Source organism: Glycine soja, chromosome 14 (assembly GCF_004193775.1).
Source record: "Glycine soja cultivar W05 chromosome 14, ASM419377v2, whole genome shotgun sequence".
Lineage (NCBI taxonomy): Eukaryota > Viridiplantae > Streptophyta > Magnoliopsida > Fabales > Fabaceae > Glycine > Glycine soja.
In genome coordinates, this window is record NC_041015.1 from 48311168 (window position 1) to 48320692 (window position 9525).

Here is a 9525-nt window from a genome sequence, read left to right on the forward strand (position 1 = left end):
TCAAAGAACTTAACACACTCGGCCTATCATTCTACTTGCAATGCTTTATATTGGTTGTTGAATGTAGGGTGTATTTTTTTTTTTCATATTTTTTCTATAGACTACTAAATTGATCCTCCCTTATGAAATGATCTATAGAATGAATAATAGAAACTAGATCTTTGTGCTTTAGAATGAACAGAAAGAAGAAAAAAAATTCTATATATGGCAGTTTTGCTCTCGCATCATAATGAAGTAATTTAAAAAACAAATTACAATCAATATATTTAAAAAAATTACAAAAGATAAATCATACTTTGAAATACGAATTTACCATAAAGAAATCGTGATTCAACCCACGATTTTGATTTTCATAAAATTATTACACTCAAATCGTACATGCACATATAATTTCAATTGATGATAAAAAAAAATATAACTTTTTATCAAATTAATCCTTAAATATTATAATTTAATAGATTTATATTTTGTTTTTCAGATAAAGTTATCATAGAAGAAAGAGCAAAATAGTGTCCCATTTAAGGGTATAACGCCTTCCGTCTAACCAGCGAAGGAAATCGGTGGACACAGGTCTAAGTTTTCTGAATTTGTTTAAAGCGGCGGTGCCGCCGTGCCGGCTCTCACTGTGAACTGCACGTATCTCTTCTCTCTCAGGCCTGCACCTTCGTCTCCGCCAACAGGTACTCTTCCCTCTCCTCTCACACCCCCACTAATCACTTGGGATTATTATGCTAATCGCTCATATTAGCACTTTAATATGCGAAATGGGCCATTAATTTGTTCACGATATCATTCTCCTTTTTCACTTTGTGTGTAACAGTTGTTCACCACCACGCAACCAAAGATGGCAGATTCGATTTGCAGAACACTGAGGGATGGAGCGTTGGAGGGAGAGCTTGCGCCTACTCTCACAATCAAGGACTCCCTCGCTTCACCTTTCGCCTTTCATGTATTCTCTCACATTCTACTTCAACTCTCGTCACACGTCATAGCACAAAAATCTCAGTCACAGTCAGTTTACTATTCCCAAAAATGATTACGAATTCTTTTATCTTGTAGTTCTTATTTTTAATCTCAATTTTTTCTTTTATAGGGGTATAGTAATTGTTGCACTTTCTCGGAGTCCATCGTCTTACACTTCTTTGTTAAAGATGAATGGGATGGATGTTGCTTCTTCTAATAAATGGTAAATATTTTAAACTTAATTGTTTAAAAATGTGTCTTATTTGTTTTAACTGCATTTCTTGTGTCTTGGTTACCATTACTTTTTTGGTGTTTTATCTTAATCTTGGAATAATTTGGATTTCTTGAATTCAGAGTTAGGTGTTGTTTTGCAGGATTCACATTTTGGATTGTTATACTGATCCTCTTGGTTGGAAGGATAAGGCAAGGAAATCTGCAAATGTTACGGATCCTTCTCAGCAAATTTCGCTTGCTACTAGTTCTTATAAAACCGTGAAGGACGTGGATAAGTTGTTTTTGGTAATTGCTGAACTTGGCAGAGGTATTACAGTTCTGTGACTAAAGTTAGCTCATAAATTATCCTTTTCATTTTCACCGAATAAATGTCTTTGCATCAGTTGATGGGTTTCAGAAGTATGTGTTTTTTAAAAAGTTATTTCTCTTTCTGAATAGTTTTTCTAATTCATATACCTGCAGGATTGGTTGGAGAAAATAAAGCCCGCTTCTGTGTTGCCATAGACTCGGTATGTTTTCATTCTGTGATTGTCAATATAAGATAGAAGATATACATAGAAAATACTATTGCCACGACTTTAAATGAAGTTGAATTTAGTTTGATGGTGTTTTGGGAATGAATATTCTTTGTGCCTCAATGCTGGACATGCCGAATGCATAAACAAATAACTGAATACTTTATGATTGTTAAACTTATTAGAAGTTTGTTGTTTGTTTGTTTTCCCGCTAATGCAAATAACCTTGGAGCAAGCACATCTCTTATTGAGCTGGGCATAAAAATTTCATCATATTTATGATCAGTATACCAATTTGAATAATAGATTCTCATTGCATTTCATGGAGTCTGTGGGCTTACATTCTAAGTTTCATACTGCTTCAATAGTTATTATTCAGCTAATAGGAATCTGTTAACTTTTGCCACATTATAGTTGACAGAAACTTGAAAACTCGAATATTTCTCTATATTCTATTCAGTTCATTTTGCATGATAACCTTAACTACCAGATGATTTGAATTCTAAAGTTGACTTCCTTTGGGGGAAAACTGGAAAACTATGGATGGAAGGCATCAATGTATCTTGTTTAACCTTTTAAATTTTCTTGGAAATAAATGAACTGTTAATATTAAGTTATTATGTTAAATTTATTTGCCCAGTAACCTGTATCTAATTATCTAACCTGTTTGTGTGTGCAAGTTTCATATTTTCCTTTTACACTTAAAATTCTTGTGCAAAAAGATTTTACAATAACCTCCAAATTGAAACTTTAACATGACAATAAGAAAAAAAAGAACATCCTGCTCAAGGATTCTTAGTGTAATATTCTATTTAAGAAAGTATTGTTTGTTGGTTTCTCTTGTATTATCTGTTTGTGCATCTGTAATCCTAATGGGTTCTTGTTGGATATTATCAGCTAAGTGAACTTTTGAGGCATGCATCTATGCAGTCAGTTGCAGGCCTTCTAAGCAATCTGCGTAGCCATGGTATTCCCTCTTGAACTATTTTGAGTAAAGTTCCTTCCATAGTATTGTGTAATTAGGCATTAGTTAAGTGAGTAAATTTATAAGAGTACCTAAACAAGTGGGATAGTTGATTATTTCTGCAACTAAAATTTATAGCATGGGTTGACTTGATGCATCAATGATTTCTTCCTTAAATTCGTTGCTTTTCTTGTTGCAGATCAAATTTCAAGTATGTTTGGATTATTGCATTCTGACCTTCATGAGGAGAGGGCTGTGGCAGTTCTTGAGTACATGTCCTCCATGGTGGCCAGTGTAGACCCATATCATCATTCTGCAGATGGTCAGAAAGGGTGTTTAGAGAGTTCCTTATATGATCAAAACTTTACCAAGGGAAAATTTAATGTCAGGTTCAAACGCAGAAATGGGCGAGTTAGAGTAACGGTGATTTCTTTCTTCCTGTTTGTAAGCTTATTTGGAATGACAAATCTAAAAATTTGATGCACTGATATAATATCTCTTCACTTTTATCCAGTGTGAAGAATTTAAAGTTGAGCCTGGAGGAATCAGCTTCTCACCTGTTTCATCAGTAGATGGAACCGTCATTGCAGGCATAGTGCCAAAGGTCAGTCTATAGTTTCCTGTAGATGGAAAACTGGTACTTCGAAGTTATGTCTCTGTCAGACTGTCACTAGAAGCAAAAGCCAAAGTACTAACAATCTTTTTGTAATTAGGTATTTTAAATGGTTTTTGAAAGAAAAAGGATCTACTGAAGAGATCTTTCATTTGTAGAATTCCCTCTTCACCCTAGGGTTTTGCTGTTTTGGTTGAATGGAGTATATAGCATTCACGAGGCCTTTTTCACTTTTCAGATGGTAAAATTTAGATGCTAGGAAATATGAAATCAAGCATAAATGTCCAAGTTCTAACTACTTACCAATGCGCTGATTTGGTTCTTCACTTTGTCGGTTAAAGTACTGAGTGCTTCTAACAGTACATATTTACACGGTATATTTTCTGCATACAAGACTGATGATAGAATCAAAGTGTTCTATGTCTAATTTGCAATGGGCACAAACTGTCTTGGAAACATCTCATTTGCTGAAGAAATGCATACAGATTCTAAGCACTTAGTTTGTTCACGTACTCTAAACACCCATGGAGATACTTTTGATAACAGAGTATATCTGCAAGTACATAAAACACAGTCAAAAAAACCTGTCTGGAGACTACCAGAGACCAAGCGAGAAATGTATTGTGATATGAAGTTGATTCCTTTTCATTGATTGTGTTTTAACAGGTGCAGTTCAATCTCCAGCTGTCAGAGAAGGAGCGAATTGATAGGTCAAATGTTGTGCTTCCTTTTGAACACCAGGGTATGAAATTGATTTGTATTTGTTCATGTTTTACATTGTTTCATTTATATATAAACTCTCGTGCTTAAGCTCTTTATTCTTAAAGGAAATGGTAAACCAATACAAATTTATGATGGTAGAAGATCCCTTGAAGAGAGCAACAGTGAGGCAAATCCCATTTCAAGTGGTAAAAAGGAGGATTCTGCCATGGGTGAAATTATATATTTTCGTGATTCAGATGATGAGATGCCAGATTCTGATGAGGACCCGGATGATGATTTAGATATATGAATATACTCTTGTTGGTAACTTTTGTATCCCTAGGTGACATGAAAGGATAGATTAGGTTTATGACTGAACAAAATGGGAAAAAAATAATCTGATACTGTTTAATTGCTTAGAAGTGAAATGCAGTGTGCATCACATTCCAACATATTGTACAACCTACTGAGGAACCTGACTTAGTTTGGACGATTTTGAGAATGTTTCTGTCTAGCGCTAGTCTCTACAAACCTTACTCTTGCTTCAGCTGGCAATAGAACTTTTAAAATAAGTGTTTTTAGTCCCTCAGGACAAACTCTATTAACACTGTTTCCTACGTGATGTCTGTCTTGAAGGATTAAAAACACAGATTTCTTAAAGTTCAAGGATCAAAATGTATGATGGTGAAGTTCAGGGATTAAAATCAAGAATTTTATAAAATACAGGGACTAAAAAGTAAAAACATGTTTTTTCCAAAATTATATATATTTCACGAGTGAAGTCCTTCTGTGTACAATCACCATAGCACTTTGAAGTATGAACTATTCTATGCATGCTTGGCTGAACTGCATACTTCAAAAATGCTGGTTAAAACTCAAAATTGATACGCAGATTGGTTAAGGGTGTGTTTATACAAAAGTTGGACCCAAGCGTAAAGGGATGTTCACCTAATTGAAGGAGAGTCCTCTCCGTTTTCTTCCTAGGAAAGTCCAACCGCAATCTCCAAGGACACACCAACACCATGTCTTGTTTTTCCTTTCCTTTGTCTTTCAAGGCTAATCACTAGTGCACGTTATAATATAAAGTGTAATAATAGTTATTAATTAGAAAATTAATGGTTGAGGTATACTTTATTCTCTAAAGTATAGTCATGGTCTACAGATCTTTCTAACCAAAAAGGTTTTCATAAAAAATAATTAATCCAATTTATTTCCTATAAAGTCCTACTTGGCTAGGTTTGGTGGGGACTAAATTATGAGTCCTTATTAATTAGGTGACCTAACCTATTTCTACCCATAGATTAGATTTACCATCAATTATTTCAAAATTGTGATTTTGTTAAAACAAAAATATGGAAATTAGTTTTGCTTTTGAAAGTATGTTAGGGTTAAAATTGAAAAATATTATCTTTTATATTAGTTAACTTTTTTTATTAAGTTTTATTTAAAATAGTCTTTCAAACGTAATTTTCTTCACTTAAAGTATGTTTTTAACAACAGTTAATTTTGAAAAATTAAAATTATCGAAAATTAGATTTATAAATACGTATTCAAACGCATTATCCAAAAAAAGGCGTAGGCTTTACCAATTCTTGTACTCACTTTGATATTTTTTTTTTTGTTTGATAAAGGTGTGCAAATGTCTTCTTTTGTCTCCGAACAATAATATACTTTATTTTTTAAATGCTAAACAACCTTTATTCGCTACAAAATATATAGAATAAATCATTAATGGATTTTATATCTAAAAGTATTATTTTTTGTATTGATTTGTTTCTAATTAAAAATTATATAAGTCATTTTTAAGTATTAGAAATTAAGAAATTTCCTAATTATTAAAAAATATTTAAATTAATCTCTTAATGTAAGCAAAATGTTAATTTAAGAACTAAATTAATAGATAACACTTAAAATTTATACAGTATTATTATTTAAGATATATTTAAGTAAGAAAGTATTTGGAATTTATAAAAAAAAAAAGATTTAAATACTCTTTTCATTTCTGTAATTTAGTATATTTTTTTCATTTTGTCCTCATAATATATTTTTTTATTTTAATTCTTGTAAAACATATTTTTTTTAACTTTGGTCCTTAAAATATTTTAAATAATATTTTTTTACTGTTTAAAAAGTAAATAGTATTTAAATGAAATAAAATTAAAAAAAAAACTAAATTGTAAGAAGGAAATAAGTATTTTTAAAAAAAATGTCATGTTTCACGCTTTGCATTGGCACTTGCCATATTTCACTTTCTCGTGCCGTCCGATCCAACACTCCATCTCAACTCGAAGATATTTATTTTTCTACATATTTTATTTCCTTAAAATATTAGCAACTCGGGAAGATATTTATTTATTCATTTGTTTATCCTCGTATTCAAAACCCAAGAAGATATTTATGCCGTCCGTCACTCAATTCGGTCACAGTCTCCAATCACCACTCGCCAACTCCCCATGCCCGTCAAATTACTCCACCCTCATTGGACCGTCACCATCCAATCTCACCCACCAAATTCAGCGGGAAAACCGCCATTGCTGAGTCAATGCTCAATGCTTCTAAGTCTTCAATGCCGCAACAAGAAGCGCCACCACAAAGTACATAGTAACTCTTTTTCTCGAATCCACAGAGTGAGACTCATCGTGTGAACAACGATAACGGCATGTTTGAGCGTACTTGAAAAATTTGAGCGGCCATGGACGAAACCGCCGTAACGACGAAGCCTGATTGGCTCAACAACCGCGCGAAGGTCGCCGGTGAGAGAACCGAAGAATTTTTCTGTGGCGGCGACGACGAAGAGGAATGCGACGACGAGGCTTGGGACATGTTGACTCGGAGCTTCTGGCAGGCGCAGACTGTGCTGGACGAGAACCGTGCGCTGATCGACGAAGTGAACAGCAACCACGAATCGAAGATTCCTGACAACATGGCGAAGAACGTTGGCCTCATTACTCAGATCCACGGTAACATCTCCAAGGTTCGCTCTATTTACTCCGATTTATCTGTAAATTTCCCCAACATTATTCGCCAGCGCGGCGTCGCCGCCGTCAACCACCGCAATCGCGACGGCGACGTCGAAGAGGATGAAGATGAGGCGGAGAACTCGGAGGAGAATTCCGCGGAGCACGTGCTGGAGAAATCGGAGTAATTCTTTGTTTCCTTACATATGTTATATGATTGTTGTTGCCTTGTCCAATGCATCCTAGGGTATCATGTGATGTAGTTGGTGAAATTTGAAATAGAATGATTCGGTTTGTGTTAGTGCCTGTTTTAGTGTGAGGTTGTTTGAGAAATCTATCTGTGCTTATTCCTGGTTGTGCTTTTGTGTTGTTTTTCTTTGTTGTAAGGATGGTTGAATTGATGGCTGTGGGAATGCGTAGCACATTATCCGCCCACAGATATTAGGTATTTATGTCAATGTTTGATTTTGTTTCTTCATGGTTGTGTTGATTTTTTATTCTCTTGTTTCAAGGGAGGTCCTGTGGAACTGGGAAGTAGGGAAGGGAAAGGGGACAGGACAGGGATTGAACCTGTGCGTTGTGTTCGCCATGGTAAAGATTGAAACCGCAAGTGCCATGTGAGCTATTAGCTCACTGTCTCAAGCCTGCAGCCTACTTTGTTATTGTTGTTATTATTCTCTATTCTAATATGTTGATGATGGGTAGGTAGTTCTCGAGTTTATTGGTTGTTTAAGTTGATGAGAATTCAGAATTCATATGTATGAAGAGCTTTAATGCAAGCAAATCCAGTAGAAGCTAGTTTACTTGGAGGTTTCTGTTAACTGAATAATGGTCTTTGTTTTAAATGATCTGCTTCTGATCTTTAATTTGAAACTCAGACCTACCCACCGTCGATGAGTTTCCATCATAGTGGTGTTGGTTACATGGATTATTCATCATTCTCCTCAATAGATGTTATTCTCACTCCTAGATACATTCATTCATAATCTTTTTCTTACTTTCTTGTGTGTGGGACTGTGGGTGTATCCATTCATCCGCCTCAACATTTTCATCTCCATTACACTTGCCTTTTGCCCAACACTTATGGATGCCGAGCAAAATGGTCTGATATAATTTGACATACATGCCATTGCATTACATGGCATGTTTCACGTCATTGCAATATGCTGGTGTTCTGATGCTGCCAGAGTTAACATGATTCCTATAATTCCTACATCAGGGGAATGAATACTGAAGTATTATCCTATCTGCTAAGAAGGTCGCTCTAGGATTGTTTTCAATTACCAAGTTCAAACTATTGAAATGCTCAAGAAATTGGAGGCATAGAAGACTTTGTACGAAGGAAAACATTTGAAATAGTGCTTTCATAGTACTGAAAACTCCAAATTTGATTTGCAATTCATCCCCAACAAAATTAGATGTTGTCATGTCAATACTGGAAGTACAACCACTCTGATGTTATGAATTTATTGTGATCAGCTTCGTTTTCAAAATCTTCTGTCTAAGAATTTATTACTAGGTCATTAACAGTTCCTGGACACATACGCTTCTTGTTGCATTTCATTTATTTTGTGGTTTGTCTAGCAAAAGGATGATAACCAAATTGACTTAGTAATGTGATATAATAGGAACATCTTTTAACTATTTCTTGGAAAGCATTTGCAATTATGACGTACTTTTCTCAAATGGCGCATATTGAGTAAATGGTGCAGCAAGACAAAGCAACTGGAAGTACCCACTTCTGCAGGAAGATGAAAGCTAGAATCCATGGAAAGGAAGTGGTCTTTTTCCTAAATTTGAGTTGTTAATGTGTTTCAATCTTAAATGAAATTTATATTCAAAGATACAGGCTATGGATATAGTGGACATGGTGGTTATAACAGGTAGGTTGATATGGACCAGGGAATGCTGATGACTTGGTAGGTATGGGTTTTAAACAGAGTAATCCAGTGGGAATTGTTATGGATGTCATGGAGGAGTTTGTTGTTTACTGTCTCTGGTAATGTGATAACATAGATATGGATTGCAGATGATTGAATTCTAATAAAGCACTATGCTAGTGAAGGTTTCATAGGAATTACGTGAAAATATGGTTTCCAGCAAAGCTATTTCTGTGGAATTAGTGTTCAGCTGAACATCTAATGTGATGAAGAAAAAATGGTTAGTTGACTTGTTTTCAACATGGAATTTGGAAGGGGAGATGGAGAAAGACAACTTTCGGGGAAAACAGAATTCTATTGTTAACTGAGCTTTGGAGTTTTTAGCATGATGGGTAATGCAGCAACACGAGTGCTTTTAAAAGCGATCTTATAGGCTATCATATTTAGGTTTTGCAAAGTTAGAATTTTGGAATTTAATATCTGTGCCCAAATATTATCGTTAAAAGTTAAATTTTTAGATTAGCTTTTTATAAAGTTTCTAGTAATTAACTTCTGATTTAGTTGTGCAAATTTGAAGTTAGAGATAGCTTTGTGCCTTTGTCTTCATGTATCGTTTGTAATGAAATTCCTTGGCACTAATGAAACGCCCTTTTCAACTTTCTTCTATTTAAGTGTCTCTTCCCTGATCTCTCTGTGA

General features: G+C 34.6%; 2 protein-coding genes across 4 annotated transcripts; both read left to right on the forward strand.

Annotated features, from left to right (window-relative positions):
* The first annotated feature begins 501 nt into the window (after positions 1-501).
* Positions 502-4516, forward strand: LOC114383050 (elongator complex protein 5). 2 transcript variants are annotated; one of them, XM_028342640.1, is made up of 10 exons: positions 502-680; positions 821-1011; positions 1094-1186; positions 1338-1504; positions 1660-1706; positions 2610-2679; positions 2876-3099; positions 3191-3280; positions 3956-4031; positions 4154-4516. In XM_028342640.1, exons 2-10 carry the CDS (start codon positions 845-847, stop codon positions 4291-4293), a joined length of 1074 nt encoding a protein of 357 aa, XP_028198441.1. In that variant the 5' UTR covers positions 502-680; positions 821-844; the 3' UTR covers positions 4294-4516. The 2 variants fall into 2 exon arrangements, with proteins under 2 accessions (XP_028198441.1, XP_028198440.1); XM_028342639.1 differs by having other exon boundaries at positions 504-680; positions 4117-4516.
* A 1945-nt stretch (positions 4517-6461) lies between these two features.
* On the forward strand, positions 6462-7917 carry LOC114384914 (protein ELF4-LIKE 1-like). 2 transcript variants are annotated; one of them, XM_028344753.1, is made up of 3 exons: positions 6476-7132; positions 7336-7393; positions 7461-7917. In XM_028344753.1, the coding sequence occupies exons 1-2, from the start codon at positions 6684-6686 to the stop codon at positions 7391-7393; spliced, it is 507 nt and encodes a 168-aa protein (XP_028200554.1). In that variant the 5' UTR covers positions 6476-6683; the 3' UTR covers positions 7461-7917. The 2 variants fall into 2 exon arrangements, with proteins under 2 accessions (XP_028200553.1, XP_028200554.1); XM_028344752.1 differs by lacking the exon at positions 7336-7393 and having other exon boundaries at positions 6462-7132.
* Positions 7918-9525: the final 1608 nt, after the last annotated feature.

Coding starts and splice junctions, on each gene's coding strand:
- LOC114383050 (XM_028342639.1), top strand. CDS start 845: ATGGCAGATTCGATTTGCAGAACACTGAGGGATGGAGCGTTGGAGGGA. Junction 1,012..1,093: donor GCACAAAAATCTCAGTCACA/GTCAGTTTACTA, acceptor TTTCTTTTATAG/GGGTATAGTAATTGTTGCAC. Junction 1,707..2,609: donor TCTGTGTTGCCATAGACTCG/GTATGTTTTCAT, acceptor GGATATTATCAG/CTAAGTGAACTTTTGAGGCA.
- LOC114384914 (XM_028344752.1), top strand. CDS start 6,684: ATGGACGAAACCGCCGTAACGACGAAGCCTGATTGGCTCAACAACCGC. Junction 7,133..7,460: donor CACGTGCTGGAGAAATCGGA/GTAATTCTTTGT, acceptor TCTTGTTTCAAG/GGAGGTCCTGTGGAACTGGG.